The sequence below is a fragment of the Thermothielavioides terrestris genome, chromosome 1 (assembly GCF_000226115.1).
Source record: "Thermothielavioides terrestris NRRL 8126 chromosome 1, complete sequence".
Lineage (NCBI taxonomy): Eukaryota > Fungi > Ascomycota > Sordariomycetes > Sordariales > Chaetomiaceae > Thermothielavioides > Thermothielavioides terrestris.
The window spans coordinates 3900165-3919293 of NC_016457.1; the positions used below are offsets into that span (position 1 = coordinate 3900165).

The 19129-nt window shown below is 57.9% G+C and overlaps 6 protein-coding genes across 6 annotated transcripts; 3 read left to right on the plus strand and 3 right to left on the minus strand.

Moving 5' to 3' along the window:
* Window positions 1-3108: 3108 nt before the first annotated feature.
* THITE_38835 (uncharacterized protein) lies at window positions 3109-3348 on the plus strand (the record flags this gene model as incomplete). The annotated part of the gene is made up of 1 exon (XM_003649489.1): window positions 3109-3348. A coding segment is annotated over one exon (240 nt), but the record flags the coding sequence as incomplete, so codon positions are not given.
* A 2060-nt stretch (window positions 3349-5408) lies between these two features.
* Window positions 5409-7449, minus strand: THITE_2108117 (uncharacterized protein). The gene is made up of 2 exons (XM_003649490.1): window positions 7229-7449; window positions 5409-7110 (listed from the first exon to the last, which is right to left on the minus strand). The coding sequence occupies exons 1-2, from the start codon at window positions 7307-7309 to the stop codon at window positions 5539-5541; spliced, it is 1653 nt and encodes a 550-aa protein (XP_003649538.1). The 5' UTR covers window positions 7310-7449; the 3' UTR covers window positions 5409-5538.
* Window positions 7450-8760: 1311 nt separating this feature from the next.
* THITE_2042414 (uncharacterized protein) lies at window positions 8761-10032 on the plus strand (the record flags this gene model as incomplete). The annotated part of the gene is made up of 4 exons (XM_003649491.1): window positions 8761-8910; window positions 8980-9040; window positions 9098-9733; window positions 9869-10032. The coding sequence occupies 4 exons, from the start codon at window positions 8761-8763 to the stop codon at window positions 10030-10032; spliced, it is 1011 nt and encodes a 336-aa protein (XP_003649539.1).
* An 898-nt stretch (window positions 10033-10930) lies between these two features.
* THITE_112906 (uncharacterized protein) lies at window positions 10931-12040 on the minus strand (the record flags this gene model as incomplete). Its single annotated transcript, XM_003649492.1, has 5 exons — window positions 10931-10953; window positions 10988-11018; window positions 11114-11235; window positions 11317-11494; window positions 11918-12040. 5 exons carry the CDS (start codon window positions 12038-12040, stop codon window positions 10931-10933), a joined length of 477 nt encoding a protein of 158 aa, XP_003649540.1.
* A 1288-nt stretch (window positions 12041-13328) lies between these two features.
* Window positions 13329-14333, minus strand: THITE_2108119 (uncharacterized protein). Its single transcript, XM_003649493.1, has one exon. The coding sequence runs from the start codon at window positions 14056-14058 to the stop codon at window positions 13891-13893; it is 168 nt and encodes a 55-aa protein (XP_003649541.1). The 5' UTR covers window positions 14059-14333; the 3' UTR covers window positions 13329-13890.
* A 1380-nt stretch (window positions 14334-15713) lies between these two features.
* On the plus strand, window positions 15714-17988 carry THITE_2108120 (uncharacterized protein). Its single transcript, XM_003649494.1, has one exon. It carries the CDS (start codon window positions 15965-15967, stop codon window positions 17798-17800), a length of 1836 nt encoding a protein of 611 aa, XP_003649542.1. The 5' UTR covers window positions 15714-15964; the 3' UTR covers window positions 17801-17988.
* Window positions 17989-19129: the final 1141 nt, after the last annotated feature.

Consider the following 19129-nt stretch of genomic DNA (forward strand, 5'->3'; position numbering starts at 1 on the left):
AACAATCTGTCTTGTTCTCGCCTGGGCGCCGTTGAGGTTGAGATTGGACGGTGGCACTGGGCATCACCCCGAGAGATCACACTTCTCCTGCCTGGCTTGGCCGCCTTCGCCCTGATCGTACCAAGTTTGCACGCATGATGCTATGTATATCTCGTGAGTACTGTGCGGGGGCTTCGATGGATGGTTGACGTTGGTTGTTGCGAGGTGCTGCCGATCTGGCTGGATCTTAAAGAGGTCCCGCCAAGACTAATTTCGGCCAATTGTCGGCAATGTTTTTACAGCGTCAGTACCCCGCCAAGACCGCCAAGGGGTTTGCACTATCGCCACGGGTTAGCCACGGGTTAGTTCGCCGGGGGTGCGGGGGGCGGCGCCAGCCCCCCGCTGGTTAGGGTGAGGGTTATGGTTAGGGTGAGGGTCAAGGTTAGGGTGCGGGTTAACTTCGTTTTCTTTTTTTTTCAATTTGGTTGAGGTTTCACGAAGTTGCTGCTACGAGTCTTTGCAATTCTTCGTTGTTGATGTTGCTCGAAGTCGTGGCGACCCCGCTCCCTCGCGGCAATTTGTAAATACTTGTAAGCGGCAGGTTCCGAAATTAGTCTTGGCGGGACCTCTTTAAGAATAACCCCGATCTGCGATCCAGAACTCTATCCGTCTTTCACAATTTCGATCCCCAAAGCAATCAATCAATCATGTGCGTCGTCTCGACTCACACACAGTTCTAGACCCACGGCAAGAGACGATTGGGCAGCCCCGCAACGGACGAGTATTAGCGGTCGTGGTTATAGAGGTCCCGCCAAGACTAATTTCGGAGGTTGCCGCTTACAAGTATTTACAATCGCCACGGGGTAAGCGGGGCTACGACGACTTAGAGCAACATCGACAATGCACAATCGCGAAGACTCGTAGCAACAACTTTACCAAACCTCAACCAAACAAAAAAAAAAAAAAAAGAAAACGAAGTTAACCCGCACCCTAACCTTGACCCTCACCCTAACCTTAACCCGAATCCTAACCAGCGGGGGGCTGGCGCCGCCCCCCGCACCCCCGGCGAACTAACCCGTGGCTAACCCGTAGCGATAGTGCAAACCCCTTGGCGGTCTTGGCGGAGTACTGACGCTGTAAAAACATTGCCGACAATTGGCCGAAATTAGTCTTGGCGGGACCTCTATAACCTCCAGCGTATCAGCCTAACCTGAGTTACGTGTACAATCCAAATCCGTACCGTAGGTAATTTCCCTCACTAGGCCAGTCCAGACTGGGTGCCAAGAAGCTGTGAAATGGAAGCTTCTCCCTCCAGGTGTATGAGCAATTCAAAAATTGTCGGCAACGTTACGAATAACCATGTGACGTCGAGGCAACCCTCCTGTAAATAGCAGGGTTGGTCCCCAAGAGCTGAGGGCAATTGGAAACTGCAGAATCGGTACCTATTATATCGGCGACAGCTTCGTTTGTAACGGCGGGGCAAGCGGCAGCTTCACTGCTTGTTGCTGTGGGCACTAATACGTCACTCTGCTGGCTGTGATATCGGCGATTCCTCGCATTTCCGACTTAGGTGGTAGTTAGGTGACTGTCGGCCATGGGAACCACCTGATGAGCGATGCTACGGATCATTCTCTTTTCTGTTTCCCATCGGGTCATACGAAGGTGCCTTAAATGTAATGTACTTCCAGGTTCTATGCAGCCACACCAATGTGAGCTACAGTTCCCGGCCCCAGAAGCCAAAGATGTTGTTTCGCTTGAGGTGTTAGGTTTGTTGCTTACTGTGTAAGGTAGTATACTGTTTGATACGGAGTAGTCACCGTTACACTAATGTAGTGTAGCGTACGAATTAGCTGGCCCCATCCTCCAGCCTTAAATTTTGCTGAGCCAATTCCCCACGAGAGGCGAGATACGGGTGTGTTTCACCTTCAACGGATCCACTCGCGAGAGGCCCGGGGCGGCGGAGACCGAGGAACTTGCGAGATGCATACAACGCCCACAGCAGCTTCTAGAAGCAGGAAGATTCCCGGCGTCTTTTCGTCGCGAAAATATTGTTGCCCAAGTCCATCGCTGATTCCTCCTGTTTCCAAAAGGCTCGCCGCGGTGCAACGGCAGCCCAATGGCCGCTGGACGAGTAACCCTTACACAGTACGGAGCAGTTTTGAGGACGAGCAGCTAGGCAGGGGGCCAGGCCGCCGATCTTGAAGCCACAGCGTCTCCCGCGCTTGGCGCTCACCGGCCATCGCCCCACTCTCACACCTTTTGCTTTTCACTCATCAGCCCGGACGTTCCAGACCAATTGATCAAATTTCCACTGCATTGGGCCAATTGTCATCGTCCCGCTCAGCTCACCAACGTGCACGGAGCAAATTGCACCTGACGATCTCGTCCGGTGCCGGGACAACTGCGTCGTGGAGGAGTGACGACTCCGTGTTTTCATGATGAAGCAAGACAACCTTATGAGTGGAAGTTGCCGATCCTCCCCTCCCCCAGAAAAAAAACATGGTATTTGATCGCTTGTCGTGTTATGCGAGCTTCATGCGCCGGCTTCGATGTGCTAGCAATCTCGATCATGTCGAGGCCGCTGCCTGCCCCGTTGGCGACGAATGTGCCTACGCCGGCACCGAGGGCGTCCATCCCATCTGGACCTGCTTTGACCGCACGAGAACGGGGCATCGAGGCCGCGACTGTCCGGTTTCCCAACGTGCAAGATGTGTTTAGATTGTTCACCTCTGCTGCTGGAGATATGTTCGCTGTTACAGGTGTGGTGATTGCTTGATTACCTCTGGCCTGGCCGTGACGAAAGGACTCTTCGGATGCTAGTTCTTAGGACGTTCGTCCTAGTGATGTTGTCGCACTCGACCAAGAGAGAGAGAGAGACGGAGACGGGGGTTTTACTATCACCGCTAGTATGGCGATTCCCAGGTCCTCATTGTTATGCTCTCAACTGGACTCCATGAACAGCTCAACGGTGCGCTATATTATCTTTTTCTTTGCAAACTTTTCCGGATCGGTATGGATCGCAGTTGGACCCCCCTGGTGAAGGCGACTCGACTGGTGGCCCGAGACCCGAACGTGACACACGTAGAGGCCGGCCAACATTGGTTGTAGAAGCAGGCGTACGTGGATGCACAGTGGTGGTTTGCTGCATCGCCTCACGAGGTCAAGATTGTACTTCTCGCCAAGTTTGACCATACGCAACGCAAGATCGTCTTGGAATGGTGGGAAGAGGAGACATCACCAGGCCCAACGACCCTGGAGCCGGTCAAACGGCAGGAGATCACCATCCGTCAGAACGAAGCGATGGACCCAGTCTTTTATGAGGTTTCCGGAGGACCGTTGGTGCTGGGGTTTGAGCTCCTTTTCCTTTGAGCCCCGTATCTTCAAAAGGGAGAGGGGGGCATTGTGCTTAGTGTTCCTGACTTATAGGAGGAGGCGGATCGCGTATGGGTAGATGTATACGGATAATGTAATGTCCGTAATGTCGTTCGTTTGCTCTATCGCAGTCCAGATGTTGAGATTATCTCAGGCTCTGCTTCTCAACGGAAGCATCACGATGAACCATACATGTATCGACCCAAGCGGCGTGCAATGCAGAGCAAGGGGACAGCGTAACGCCCCTGACAAGGCTCGAGCCGACAGCTTCACACGCACACAGCCTCCCATCCAGATCATCGGCTGGGTCGACCGACGAAACCAGACCAAATCTGCCGCACCGGAGTCCCCCGTCCAGACGACGAGCATAGGGGAGCAATCCTACCAACCGCCACCGTCGCCAGATCAAGGCTGGCATCCTCAGCCCCAGTAACCGGACCATTCCCTCCACGCTGGGTACTGCTCCCGAGCCCTTACCTTGGACCTACGTAGCTTACCCAGACAAGCACCGTTGATCGCCTGACTTCAAGGTACACGGCTCGGGAACGCGGTACACACCCTAAATCACCAAAGAATTTGCCACGATCTCTGCTCATCCCATCTTCCCGCCCCATCTTTCTTCCCCACTACCCCTTGCCCTGACGCTGTCGTGAACAAAGCACCACACCACCTCACCTCAGGCAACGGTCACGACACATCCGCTGAAACAAACCTGCAGACCCCGTCCGAGCCGAACATGGGCCGGTCTTCCGAAGCCGGGTGGGTGTCGGGGCCGGTCGTGACGGCCCCCTTCCGATGAAGCTGGCTTTGCCATGCCCGGCTGATCGCGACGGCCGCAGACGTTACGTTCGGTTCGAGCCGAGCGGGTCGTCGACGAGAGCGGAGAGGTGGAATGGTTGATACTGTGTAGGCGGGGCTCGCGCTGAATCGGGGGTTGATCGTTACCGGTATGGTTTATAGTGAAGAGCGGCGGCGATGGGGAATGGGGGTCACGTCCTTCGAGTTCTCTCTGTCTGTTGTCCTGCCTCTTGCTGGCGTATCATATGACGCATTACCGGAGGCAGTCGCAGGGGAGGTGCTGCACGCGGGTGTAAGGAAGTACTCTGAAGCTTGACCGGCAACAGGCAGTGCAGCGGGTAGGAGGAGTGAAGTATGGCCTTACCGGCGGGCCGAGCAAGTAAGTATCCGGTATCCAAACCCCACTGAGAGAGAGCATGGAGGTCACCAGCGGCACCCATCAACACCAGCGTTAAGGGATTGGTATCAACGATCTCTTTGCTTCTCTGTCTGGGCGCTCTGCTCTGCCTCGACGGGCACTCGAGCCCAACAACCAAGCCCGCTCGAACGCCACGTCCCCTTTTCCCCCTCATCAGCGGAAATAAGAATAGACTCAAAGGAGCCCCCCTGCAGGTTCTAACTGTACAAAATAATGGAAACAAGATGATATGGTATGGTGTGCGCAGTTTGCAGTGTGGTCGGGGGCGCGCTTTATCCTTCGCCGCCCGGTTGCCGGAAGGTTGTGAGTAGAGGAAAACAAAATCACCCGCCCTGACGTCCTGCTTTGATGGTTGCCGCATTGGCAGTGAAATGCTTGCGCTGTTGTCTAATCGCAAGCAAGATAGGTAAGGAAGGATTAATGCTGACAGCTCGGGCTGCACCATGCAGAATTGAAAAGGGGGGACCGAGGGACAAGGACACGGCGATGCGGACGGAGAAACGGAGAAACGAGATTCCCCTGCCAACATTAAAGTTGTCGACGGCTCCGGGCCGTAGGAGTATGTATTGGTCGGTTCCCCAGAGCTCGCCGGATGTACCAGGCTACCGCCCTCGTGGTGTCGCGGAGAAACAAGGGATCCAAATAGGTAGGTACACGACGCAGCTGCTCGGAGGCGGGTATGGAAACAGCGTACAAAAGGAAATCGCTTGAGCTTGTGAAGGCGCGCAGGCGGCTTGTGGACTGGATGAGAAAATAGGAGGTTGTTGAGATGCGCCTGGAACCAAGGAAAAGAAAAATCGTCTCGTCGTAAGTCGGAATGGTTTGTCGGAGACTGGGCGACGGCTGGTCCCCCAGAACAGTGATCGGACTGGGTTTCGGAACGGGTATGTCTAAGGGCGGAGGCTAAACGACGACGCGACCGTGCGAATGATAAGAAGGCAAGGCGTTGTTGCCGAAACAACAGGCCGGTGTCACATGACGATACAGCAACCGCAGCCCCCTTTCTTTTGCGCCGGTTCATCTGGGGGTTCCGGCAGCCGAATCGGTTGTGTTTGTTGAGCCTGGCGTGAGGGCGCCCTGGGACTCGGCAGCGGGTTGGCGGCTGGTGCATCGGTGATTTTGGGCATTGTTGAGTACGAATTTGCCCTCGCCGGCAGCGTCGGGCTCTTGGCCTCCGGTTTTAGCGGCCAATCCCCTTGCTCCTCCTTCTGATCATCCTTGCCCTCCTTGGCGGATTCCTTGTCGGGAGCAGCGGCGGGCTCGGGGGGCTTCAGGAAGCCATCGTCCGTGAGCGGCCTAAACTCCTTGTCGTAAACGCTCCCAAACTTGCCCTCCCTCTCCCACTTCTCCTGCTGCAGACGCTTAGCCACGGTGGGTAGCAACTGCTGGTCCGGAGGCAGGCGCGGGTCCGGCCGATAAGCGGAAACCATCCACGGCGGCTCGCCTTCCATTGGTTTAGAGTTGCTGCTCGAGAACTCGCGCTCACCCGACCTCGTGGACGGCCGGGTCCCGGTCCCGGTCCCGCTGCTCGTCGAATCCTTGCTCGGCCCTCCTCGCGTCTTCGGTCGCCCCGCGGCACCGTTGGCTGGCTTGGGTTTTCGGGCGGTTGCGGCCGCTGCGGGCTTCTTGGGCGAGGAATCGGATCGTTTGTTCGGATGCGGGGCGGGTCCCGCGCTCGAGATCTTCGTCAGCGAGTTGCCGGTGCTGCCGCTTCGTGCGCGCTGCCTGGGGTTCGTGATGCCGTCCTCGGCGGTGGGGCTGCTATCCCGTTTCCTCACCAGGCGCGTGTCTCGCGCGAGGTGCTCGCTTGGTATCGGGACAGGACTGTCCTTCGCCAGGGGTATTCGCGACGAGCCTTTGCCGCTGCCATTCGGCACCCAATGCCCGTCAGCTTCTTCGAGAATCTCCTCGGGCCTCCTCAGATCCCAGCTGGGGATCGCTGCCGAATCCACAGTCCTCGTCTCTGATGTGGTCGCCGTCGAGTTTTTCCTCGATCTCGAGACGGTGTATTCAGAACTTCCGATAGACCTGCCCGAGCCGTTGACCTTGTCTTGGCTCTGGTCTCGTCTGGGCCTGTTCTGGCTTTTCGATCGCGCCCGGTCTCTCTGTCGCGGAAGGAAGATCCCTGCGGCCTGCAGTTCCTCGCTCTCTATCCTGGCAAGCTTGTCCCGGTGGATCCACTTGGAATTCTCATCGCTATCGGAGTCCGGGTACAGGCTGCCCTGTCCTTTTCTGTTTGCATGCCCATCTTCCGGCCGTTCCCCGTTGATGGCTCCGTGAAGGCCCGGTGAACTTTCGGCGACTCTACGTTCCTTCACGCTCCGTGGCTTCGGATCCCTGTGATCATGCTGCAGGAGGTGGCCAGGTTCGAGCCCCTTTGCTTTCGAATCGGGGCCTGATTCTTCGTTGCTATCGCCGGGGGAGAGAGGCTCCAGGCCCGTGGCGCCACGCACGGTCGAGTTTCCGTTCTGAGACGCCAGTGGACGCCGGCCCGAGATGGAAGGGTCTTCGTCTACCGCCTGCAAGTCGTCCTCATAATGCGCCTGGCGATTGACGAAGGGCAGGTTAGCTCCGGCCCTTGTGGGACAAGACGGAATGGGGAGCGGCAAGAGAGGGATGACAAAGGACAAGGAGGAAGAGAGATACAACACGAATTCTCACCTCCGGCTCCGTTGGCAGAGCATCCTCCCACACGTGAGCTGGCGATGTCAGAGCCGTTGCTGTTTGGGATACTGTAGCCATCCTCGCATCTGAGATAGCACTCTACAAGCGCGACTGCGACGGGCCCGTGCGACGTCTACGACTCCTGTAACGTTCCACGGCTCCGGAAGTCGGGCTCTTCGAGAAAACGGGCATGGAACCGAAGCCCCGCTGCACGCCGCCAGGGAGAGACGGAATTCCTGAACGCCACGCCCAGCGAGCGACGGCGCAAGGAAGGGCCGTGCAGGCTGCCGTCACGGACAAGATGCCGGTGTGGCTCGCGCCTCGGGCCTAGCCTCCCGGCAGGCCTCACGCCAAGTCAAATGCTGGACCAGCGCGCCCGCAGCCAACGCATACGCCAAACGAGAGTGTATGCCCACTGTCTCGTGTTGATAAAGGGCTCGGCGGTGTGCCTGGCTGGCTCCGGGCGGGGGAAGCAAGCAGTATCGGCGCGTTCGTGTGTGGTGTGTCGTCAATCGGGAAGCAGAAGGTGTCAGAGGTCGCCGCCTCAGAGCATCTATTCCGTATTCCTGGCGAAACAGGCTTCCGGGGCCTTAACGATGTTGGGGGGCAGGCATTCGCGCAACGGGAATTCGGATTTGCTTTTCTCCCCCCTTATTGGCCTCCCGTGTCGCGGGTTGCGCAGGCAGGATAGGTAGCGAACGTTACCGCCGCAATCTTGGGTGATTGTGCGGCGGGAGTGGACCAGAGCGTTGACGAGGAGAATCTGTCAAAATAAAACCGAATCAAAAAGCGTCGAGCCAGGAGGTGAGCGGCGTCCGGAGGCCGAAAAAGTGCATCCCCTCCAGCGTCGACTGCAGCCGATCCAAGACAGCCAACAGCGCAGAGCGAAGTTCATGAGTGGCAGCCAGCCAGCCTATGAAGGGCCGTTCCCCAAGGAGCTCGAGAATTCGCTACGGACGGAAAGCAGGGGGGTAACAGCTTTCCATGGGGACTCTGGCAGGGGAGGAAGCTCCAGTCATTAATCTGTGCTTGCAACGCCATTGGCCAGCGCTGTGGGACCCAGCGGATTTCCGGGCTGTATGGGGCAAGTTGCTTCTGACCGCATGAATCGCCGCCCTCAACTCCCTTTTCGGTCTTCTCCGGCCAAGGAGGTAGCTTGATGAAGCTCCCACCACAGCAAGCCAGTGGTTTATCTCAAAGCACACAGTACATAACCTAGTTGATGATAGATCACCGTTCGCTCTTTGCATTCAAATGATGCGAATGCCGGTCTCGGCTCCCCGCCATGAACAGTCGGAGGCAGCAGTTTCAGGATCCTCATTTCAGGCTTCCTTCCAAAAAGACCCCCGCTTTGCCAACGCTTAACTTTCTCTCAGTCACCGTGTATGTGAAAGGTCTCTCTTGTTAGAAGATCAAACGGCTCTGAAGTCATCATTTTCGGTCAGCATTGTCCCGCATCAAAGAAGCTTCCACAAGCGTCCCATCGACCAGGCTGTTGTTGAACAAATAACTATCAAAACGGGCAAGCCATGTCTGATTCATCACCGCCTCCTCCCCGTTCAACGCGGCGGACCAGGATCGTTTGTGTCAGCGACACCCACAACTCCACAGTCAAGCTGCCAAAGGGCGATGTCTTAATCCACTCAGGGGACCTAACAAACCAGGGCAGCTACTCCGAGGTACCTAGGCATCTTGAGGTATTCATGAGCGAGCTGAGGTCAGTAAGGAGCTAACCCGTAGCTGGCCAGCTTTCCAAGGCCGTGCAATGGCTTGAAAAGGCCGACTTTGACGCCAAGATTGTGATCGCAGGTATCAGATCCCCTGGTGGAAGCGTTCCGGGTTCATGCTCACCCATCGGCACAACAGGGAACCACGATATCACTCTGGATCCTAACTTTTACGCCAAACATGGCTCAAGCTTCCACAACAAGAACCCTCAGGACCCAGCCAAATGTCTGTCACTGCTTACGGCAAGCCCTACCATTACCTACCTCCAGCACAGGAGCGCCACCATCCGGCTGAGCCGTCCCGACGGGCCAGGCACCGAGTTCACCGTCTTTGGCTCTCCGTACAGTCCCGAGTACGGCACATGGGCGTTCATGTATCCCCGTCCAGACCAAGGCAGCGCAGCCGTGGGAAGTCCCAACGCGGCAGAGCTCTGGGCGGCCATACCGCCCGACACCGACATCCTGGTCACCCACACGCCCGCCTACTCGCATTGTGACGATTCCCTGGGCTGCAGAGACCTGCGCGCAGCGCTTGCAATGGTACGTCCTCGACTGCACGTGTGTGGCCATGTCCACCAAGCCAGAGGCGCTGAGCGCGTGCGGTGGGACACCGGTGGTGGTCTCGGCGCTGGGGACGGCGTCTCTGCCGAGGCGTCTGTGGAGCGGTGGGAAGATCCGAGCTCGGATCCCGCCTCGGCGAAGATAAGTTTGGTCGACCTGACGGCGCGCGGTGGAAAGCGGGCGCTCGACTTCCGAGACCCGGCGCCACCTCGTGGTGCGGAAGCCGGGTGTGGCCCATCCTACTTGCCGGACCCGGCAGAACGGGTCCTATCCGACAGGGAGGACGGGTCGGGGTTGGTGGGCCCAGCCTACCGGAACGGTAGCCCTGGCTCTTCGTTGGAGCTTGGAGCGCAGCGCGTGAGTACGGGGCTGCCGAACCCCGTGGACCGCAGCGGCCGACGAGAGACGTGCGTCATCAACTGCGCCATTGTTGCTACCTCGTGGCCTCACGTTGGAGGAAGGAGATTCCACAAGCCGATCGTGGTCGATCTCGACTTGCCTGTGTGGAGGTGAGACGCGGTGCGCATGTCTGGGAGAGCAGGTCACCTGCCGCCAGTCCCTTACCACTACCACACGCTCGCAGCTACGTGTTAACACCGGGTGATGCGGGTGTCTCGACGTGGAAGGCCATCCGGCTTACAGCACAGACAACACGAGACTCGTTCGTGACCTGAGGAGTGGACCATGGCTTCTGCACTCGAGTCTCCAGACGACCATCACGTTGAGGAGCGCATGCCCTCCTAGACCGGGATCTACATGTTTGTTCACGAGCCTCAAAGTGCTGTCAGCTGGGCGGGAACAACAACACAAATCACCCATAAGAACATCACTCAGATTCCATGGCCGATCTCACCAAGACGTGGCAGTTGAGACGTGCGTCCACTTGACGCCTAGTTGTCCCCCTGGATTCACCAGCATGTGCGCTGGACACGCCATGGCGCCTGACATCCGGCCAATACATGCTCCACCGCGGTTGCTAGCTCGCCCGAGTCAATTGACTGCGGGAGGCAGATTTACCTGGCAACCACCACCCTCACTTCAGACATTTTGAGCTTTGAGTTTAGCCTGAAGCTCTCGCTCAATGCTGAGTGGCCGACAGTGACCCACGTGAGTGCTCACAGCCCACCGTTTGGGGATTGGTTCTGGGCGAGGTCATGAGGTGCACTACCTCGCTGGTATTGCTGCATGTATCGAATGAGACTGATGGTCGACGGAGCTAACGCCACTCTTGGGTGCTGGGTTGGAGAAACGGAAGACCACACGGCGTAGTGTGCGGACATGGAAAAAGCGAGTCCACTGCCGTCAAACACTGTCTGAATCAGCAGTGCCACTGCCTTTTACAACCGTCTCAGTTTACACACTTGAAGCCGTCTATTCGCCGCCTTGCCCCTTTTCCAGGTTCTTAGATGAACTACGTGTCGGGGATGCGCAAAACTTCAGCCGGTGATAGGCCGCTCATTCGGCTTACAGTAAGACCAATGGAAGATCTCGTGGTGGTTCTCAACTCGCGGGTTTCATAGAAAAGCTTACAGGTCCTTCAAAGCAACTCGACTGAAGCGAGATAATCGCACTTGACTTCGAGTGAGACGCTTACCTCAGCGCCGTTACTCAGCACGGCCCAGAAAGCGCTCAGGGTAACATCAACGGCGTGGCCGATGGTCCTCTCCTGACAGCTGCGTGCGGAATGATCAGTGGACACCAGCGAAGCTTCCATGTCTGTACAATCAAAATCGGGGAAAGCGAATAGCAACCAATCCCAAGACTCACCGCCACACACACTCGAGCACACACACGCACACACAACGGCCAACAGGATACCGCATTCGATGTTGCGCAAGTCTCGGCCACCGACGAATCGTAGCACGAAGGGCTCTTCCACATTCGTCTCACCAACCATCACGTCGGCGTCACAGCCCTTATTCGGTAGAGTCGGGATCGGGATGTCTGGGAGTTCGACGTCAAGATCAACATGAATCTGGCACCAGCCAGAGCGTGACCCCGCCCTCGGGACGCAAGGAGTGCGTGATTCGAACGCCTTGCGGTGAGGCGGACAAGGAGGGGTAAGCATGTATGGAATACAGCAGTTCTGGCGGGGTAAGTCGCAGGCTCTGAGAATCCGACTCCTCAGCTCGTCAGGACGAATCAACCTCGCTGGGGTCCAGCTGCATGTTGCAGAATGTCAAACATGCAAAGAGAGTGGGCTCGGCCCCAAGAGTGCAGAACAACATCCAACGACCTTCATCAGAGAGCATGCACATCCCGCTGATCTTGAAACCTGTGAAAGGAAAAAGACAAGCGACAAGCCGTCCTGGTTTCCGAAGACACAGAAACCGGGACGGATCTTCAGTCTCGAAGGCTGACCACCAGCCGTTGCCGCCAGACCCGCTACTTTGCTTACCCCAGGCCCCCCATCCCGCGCCGCAACCGTGACCTTAGACAGCGGGCGCATCCGCGTAACGACGGGGCCTAGCCACAAGCAACCTAATCCGCGCGCAAAGCATGCCAGTCCGATCGGCCGCATGCCCCGTGGCCCCTCAGCACCCCCGCCAGCCGCTGAGACGGGGCGGGGCCTACTAGTAGCGTACACTTCATACACAGTACACAGTGCACACCTTCAGTGCTTGGTGAGGTCTTGTGAATTCCTGAGTGGATGGAAGTGCCGCGAGAACTGGCTGCATCTTCGAAGCGCCTTCGGCGGGTGATTGGCGCTGCGGACGAACCCACTTCACCTCCCCCCGCCCCGCTGCCCCGCGTTGGTCGTTCACAGGGCCATCCCCAACATACCACGCACCACTGCTGCATCGGTGCAGTGGCTGCTTCGGGGCGCAACCAAAAGGAGTGCCGAGACAGGCAACGATTCCCGTACGCGGCTCGGCCGAGATTGAGGTAGGGGGGGAAAGAGGCTTGCAGCGTTGCCAGAAGCAACCCCCCCTCCCTCCACCAATGGACCAATGGGTCGTCGCATCACCAGGCCCGAAAGGAGGGGGGGGGGGAAAGGGAAGGGGGGGAGGGCTGCGAACGTGAGGCCCGCGTGCGTTCGTGCGTGCTTCGCCCCGGTTGCGCGTCGCCGAGGCGAAGCCCGTCGGCTTCACGGCGCTCCAATCACGGGCGTCACCAAGCTGGCGGATGGTGCATGCTCTGTGCCTTGTGAGGCCACGGTAGTGTCACCGTACCTGCTTCAGAATGCATCTGTGGAATGCGAAAGGCGGCCGGCCGGGAGGCCGGGCGGCCGTTGGGGTTGAAGGGGACGCGCCTGTGCTACGGCAGAGAGGGGAAGAATGCCTTTCAGCCCGGAGCCTTGTCGAAGCCCGCTCACGCTCGGTACGGGGCGGGGTAGGGCAGATATCGAGAGTGCAGGAGGATACGGAGCACCGCCAAGACCTCTGTGTTCTCCTGGAGGGGAGGCTGTTACCTAACACACGTAGTAAACGATCCTCCCTCACAGTGGGACATCTCTCTTCCCACGCGGGATCATGTGTGATGGATTCAAAGCTAGAGCGTTATCAGCGAACACAGGAGGCAAAGTGACTGTCGATTGAGCCACTGGATTCGTCAAACGCCAGTTACGTTCCATACCTTCCAGCTTGCCTTCACTTGGTCAGGACTAATCCAATGAGGTGATGAAGATATGTAACGAGTGACTGTTCAGGCTTGTTGCTGTGCGAGACTCCTGCAGGAGACGTTTCCGAATGGGAAGGGTCACCGAGAGCCACAGAGCAGCAGCCAAGTCGCCTCGCAGGTCCGCTGCCGGCTGCGTGTGTCTGCTGGCTGCACCACACTGGCCGCCCCGATAGTCTTGTCGAAGTTCTCTCCATCCAGGATCACTACCCGAGGGCTGACACCTCAACTTTGTCTTGCACTTGCACAGAACCCGTGATTGCGAGGCGGTACCCCAGCCTTGCAGTTCGTCGAGAACTGGGGCTGGCGCCTAATCTTGCATTTCCCCTTCCTCAGGAGCATTGGGCAGCCTGAGGAGCGTGCTTCCATTCACCTCGGGAACCCAGGAATGGCAAGGCTTGAGCATGAAGATAATTATGGGACGAACTCCCGTGATCGAGATTCAGCCAAGGCACTTCGGAGGCAGACTGCAACGGGCTGCAGCGCAATGCGCAGTGGGCCGTGGATTGCAGGACAATATTGTCGTAAGAAGGAAGCTGCCGGCCAGCACACCGAAACAAACAAACGAGAATGTGGTGTCGAATCCTCCGACCACGAGGCTGCTTATCTATGTATAGAGATGGTGGCTGAGGCTGACTGGTCAAGGGGAACCAGCTGGTGGTCAGGGGCCAGCCGCCTCAACTGTCACCGTCGGTTTGGGGCGATCAGTTGCCATCTTCTGGTGTTTTCCGGCCCTCCTGACATATTTACCCGTCAATCGATTTCGGAGGCAATTCGAGAATCCACCAGAAAGGCCTGCTCCTCGTCGTCGCTGGGCGACGGAGAGGGGTCGGCTGCACTCAGCTTCACCGCCGGTTGCCTCCTTGCGCCGTTTGAAACACCCACTGTTGCCTCTTGCCAATCAGTCTCGCCGCGCTCCATCACCCGCCGGCCGCTATTGGCCCGGCATGGGAATGCTTCTTCATTCCCGTCTTTATGCGGTTCGACGTGCTTTCTGAGATCAGTTTCAAGAGGAAGGCGGGTTCGGTTGTTGGAATTCACTCTGGCAAAGTTGAAGCTTGCCACAACGAAGAATAAACTCCACAAGCAGCCTGACTCCAGGCCTCGTCTCCCGCCACAGCCATACCGGCTCTGGATAACTACCAGTCAAACCTCAGCCACTTGAGAGGTTAGGAGCCGTCTGGACCTATCATTTCGAGCGTGGCATGGCTGTGACTTTCGGAGGCATCAGCAGTTATCGCAAGTTCGATGTCGGAATGGTCGGCACGTTGTGTTGTGTACATCGGTAGCTCTGTTCGCGCCCCAAGCACTCGGCTTCCACGTTGCCACGGAAGGCGATTGTTGCGTGGATTGGAGCTGGCGAATTGTCCATCGCTTGCCGAATGCCGCATGCGTGGGAGGCCGCATTTTGGCCCAGGCCCTGCGTGGGCCCCTTTCCTTGGCGGGCCGTCTGCTGTGCTGTTGTGCTGTGTTTCTCTTCCTATCGGACGTAGTATTCCCATGGATGGGTCTTGCCAACCGAGACCCAGTCGGTGGCTGCGCAGCTGTCGACTGCGTACGCTGTCTATCCTTTCCGCACGCTGGACCTCGACGTCCTCAGCTCTGCCACTGAGGCTGCAGACGCTCCTTGTCTTGCCTGCTTCGCGGCGGGGCGTGCTCAACTGTGTTCAACTTACCTGAAAAGCGGCATCACTAGGACGTGGTTAGTGGCAAGAGCGAGCGCTGAGAGCAAAGAAGCCGACAGAAGGAAGCCCTTGGCCCCACAGCAAGCGAGATGCCGTAAGCCGTCCGAAACGGGGAAGGCAAGGGGAAGTGGCCAATGGACGGCGTGATCAAAGCCCTCAGCGCCCCACTCTGCCCCATAACCATCGCAAAGCCCACCCCGGCTCCGTCTGGTGTCCACAACGAAGACCTGGTGCAGCCCGCTAGCCACTGAAGTGGCCGCCCTGGCCGTCCCTGCAAATGGAAGAGGGGCCATAACTCGCCCCCCAATCGATCGCATCCATCCTTCTGCTTTTGGTGGGAACGGGTGCCCGGAATCAGCCATCACGCCGCCGAAGCCTCTCTTCAGCGCTCCACTCTCCTCGTGTGGAAGGTGCTGTCCCCTCAACCGCCTTGGCCGCTGCCCGCTGCCCGCTGCCCGACAAGTTCATCCATCCCACCTCCTGCGACTTGGGACCTGACTTGCGGGTGATCTCATTGTCTCATCGTCTCATCCTCTCCTGGTTCATCTTTCTCCCATCACCTTACCGCAACCCTGTGTATACCATCCTCCACCCAGCATCTGAGCCAGTTCTCGCGGCCGGCACTTTGGGCTGGCCCTGACTATCCTTCGCCCACCGGCCTAGAAACCCGGCCGTCTTTTGCCCTTTTGTTTTTGTCCGCCTAGGAGAGGTACGGGGTACCGAGGGATAAACAGACAAGCCACGCCCAGTCCGGTCTTCGACGGCAACGACGGTTCATCCCGTATACAATACGCTCCTGCTTCGCACCGCTTCCTTTCCAGGTCCTATTTTCTTCCCATTTCTTCCCACCCGCTAGCTGTTCCACAGCATTGCCACACACACCAGAGCAGCCGGCCTTCGCTCCATTTCTCTCCGCCGCACACGCCTCCCTTGCTTAGCACACCGCTCACGTTCCTTGCGCCTCCGATGCAATAGCAGCCCCCAACGGTCAACCGCCGACTGCTGCCTTTGCATGCCACGCGACCATCTAATTACGGCCCTTCGGTCCACCTATCTCGCCGCTTTTTGCACCAGACTCGCCGAGCGCCCCGGTCCTCGACGGGAAAGCCGCCTCGCGCACTTCGACGGCCAGAAACTCAACCATGACCAGCGCCCTTCCGCCGGATCCCTGGAAAGCTCTCGGTATCGAGAGGAGTGCGGATAAGTCTGAGATTCGGTCTGCGTACAAGAAGCTTGTGCTGCAGTGCCACCCGGACAAGGTGCAAGACCCGACGCTTAAGGCCAAGAAGCAGGAGGAGTTTCAACAGGTGCAGCAGGCATACGAGCTGCTTATTGACGATGCCGAGAAGGCCAAGTACGAGCAGAAGCTCAAGCTCGCTGAGCTGCAGCGGGCTGCTACCAAGCTGCACCAGGATGTGAAGCGCTCCCCCAACACCTCGGTCCCGCGCTCCTCGACGAAGTACACCACCTATGACATCCGGACCGCCGAGCCCACCTCGCGTTACAAGAGCTCTCCGTCCGGCGGGAAGGTGTACACACACTACACAGCCACGCACACTCGGTCGCACGAGGAGGTACCCTCTTCCCGAACTTATCCGCTGTATGAAGAGAGCGACAAGCAGGCGCGGAGAGCTGCGAGCTACGAGAAGCCGTCCAAGAGGGATGAAGAGAGGCGCGAACGCGACAAGGAAGACCGCCGGCGTAGAAAAGAGGAAGAGGAATTCAGTAGGTTGAGAGAAAAGGAGCGGGATCGGGAGCGCGAAAAGGAGAGAGAAAAAGAGAGGGAAAAAGAGAGGGAAAAAGAGAGGGAAAAAGAGAGGGAAAAAGAGAGGGAAAGAGAGCGGGAAAGAGAGCGGGAAAGAGAGCGGGAAAAGGAGAAGGAGCGCGAGCTCCGCAGGGCCGAGAAGAAGCGGCTTGAGAAAGAGCGGGAGAAGGAACGTCGACGGGAAGCTGACGAGAAGGCGCGGCGGCACAGGCCCTACGTAGAACCCTACGCGGACGCCTACGTCGAGATGCCCTACGTGGAGGAACTTTGGCTCGAGGACGAGAGGTACGTCTCGTCGCGGTCAGAGAAGAAGCGCTCGTCGAGCCGGAGACACGACGAGACGCGCGACCAGGAACGGGAGCGCGACAAGTCAAGCTCGCGCCGAACCAGGTCTCCGCATCCGAGCAGCGACCGGAAGCACACAGACCTCTTTGCGCACGCCACGAATTACGTGACCAGCTCTGGCAGCTCTCTGCCAGCAGAAAGGCACGCCTTCTGGAAGTCGCAGAGTTCGCCGGACTCGTACCTGACGCCTCCGGCGCCGACACCCCCGCCCGTCGACTTCGAGGAAGATAGCGTCCGACGCTCGTCTGCACGCGCCGCGGGTCGTCGCTCTTCCAACGATCCAGCGAGGTCTCGGGAGAAGCTGAAATACGACCTCGACGCCGCCTCGAGTCCCCGGCCGATTCCCACGCTCAAGCAATCTTACAGCTCACCGCCTCCGGCCCCTGAATCGCCTCCGCGCCTAAGCCGGTCACAGACCACGCACGAATCGTACAGCAGGACAGCAGTCCCGTCCCTACAACGGGCGCAGACGTGGGGCCAGGGCGTGGCTGTCGAGCGCGCCGCACCCGACGTCTACGACGACTACGGGTCGGACGACGACCACGACCGGCGCCACCGGCGCAGCAGCCGCCGCACGCGCTCGCCCTCCTCGCCGGCCACGCACCGGTACAAGGCCGAAGGCATCAAGACTTCCAAGCTGGACAGCTCGCAGTACGCCTACGGCGAGTCCCCGTCCTCGGCGCGCAGATATGCCGCCGACGTGCTTGACGACCGCGTCGCGCACTCGCCCTCGTCTACGACGTACGTGGGGACGCCCTTCCGGGTCAGGGAGTCGAAAGTCTACGGCCCGGCGGATGTCAAGTATTCGGACTACGCCACGCCGTACTACTCCAGCCATGTGCATGAGGGGTATCCCCTCCCGGCATGAGCGGCATTCCTTTTCTCTGTGCCCTGCAACACGGCACGGCGAGGGCGATGATCCCGCTGTTTCTCATGCTCGGAATGTATTTCCGACCTGTCTTTGTTCCATTTCGTATAATCTTTAATGAGTGGATGATACGGTAAGCGCTGGGATGACAGGAATCTGATTTCCCCTCCGTGTGTTCCTTCCTGTCGCTGGCGTCCAGGGGCAAGGGGATCTATCAATCTGGGACGTTTTGGCGTTATTTGGGCGCTTTTTGGTTTTTCGTCTCGTTTAGTCTCTCACCTCCTGAGTTGTCTGTCTGGTTTTGTTCTGTTTTCGTGTTGGCTTGCTTTCCCTGCCCAACACCTCACCATGAGCGAACGAATGAACGACAGAACCACATGAGAAACGGAGTAACGGACCAGTTGCGCTTTTGCGGCTGGGTTACGTATCATGATGACATGAGGTGCTTTTCCCTGTTTCGTTTTCTTCTGGCTTGGGAGGCGGCACGGCGTGGTTGGTGGCTAAGGTGGTCATGGCATTTTTTGGAGCGCGGGTGGGGGGTCAATCGAGCATTGGGATGGAAATGGCTTTTGGTGGGAGGATGGGGAAGAAAGGGACGAGTAACGGATATGGGCGGGAGGATGGGTGAGAAGCTTGGTCGAGAAGCAGGCGGGTGAGCAAAGCTCGGGAGCAAGACAGGCGGAGAAACCCCCCTCTCCTCCGTTTACTTCAGCAGCTGTTTGCTCTGCTTTGCTTTGTTTTGCTTTGCTTCCTGCTTCCCGGGCGTGGCGATCCTACGCCTGTCCTGCTCGGAGCATCGAGCATTGGAGTGGAATGCGGGATTGGAATGACGAAATAGGAGCATCTCCCTCAGGATATCTTGGTTTGTTCCTTTTTCCTTGTTTGGGCCTTGTTTCTTGCTCTGCTGCGTCTTCCGCCTCCTGCATGTATCTACTTTGGCTGTGACGGGGCTGCGGGATGCCCCTTGTTACCTACATACAGAGAAAATGAAAAAGCTTTACAAATACAAGACAGATGATGCATAACCTTCCCGGTTTAGATTGGTATGTGCTGGTTTGTCGGAAGTTGGGCGTCTTAGTCGTGGTGACTAGTCGTGGTGACTGCTGTGGGCTCTGTTGCCCCAGTGCAAGTCCAAATGGGAAAAATGATCCAGTCTGTTCGCCTGTCAGGGTGAAAGAAAGATTGAGGTATGGCTGTGAGCTGGGTTTGATTTCTATTCGGTAATGCAGGGCTTGTGTAGCAACATGTCTATATTCAAGCAAGCGTGTGTCCTGCGCCTCCCAGTCCCTCGTGGTGGCTGTTGTATTACCATTCATCGCTGTATATCCA

Coding starts and splice junctions, on each gene's coding strand:
- THITE_2108120 (XM_003649494.1), top strand. CDS start 15,965: ATGACCAGCGCCCTTCCGCCGGATCCCTGGAAAGCTCTCGGTATCGAG.
- THITE_2108117 (XM_003649490.1), bottom strand. CDS start 7,309: ATGGCTACAGTATCCCAAACAGCAACGGCTCTGACATCGCCAGCTCAC. Junction 7,111..7,228: donor CTCTGCCAACGGAGCCGGAG/GTGAGAATTCGT, acceptor GTCAATCGCCAG/GCGCATTATGAGGACGACTT.
- THITE_2108119 (XM_003649493.1), bottom strand. CDS start 14,058: ATGGAGCGCGGCGAGACTGATTGGCAAGAGGCAACAGTGGGTGTTTCA.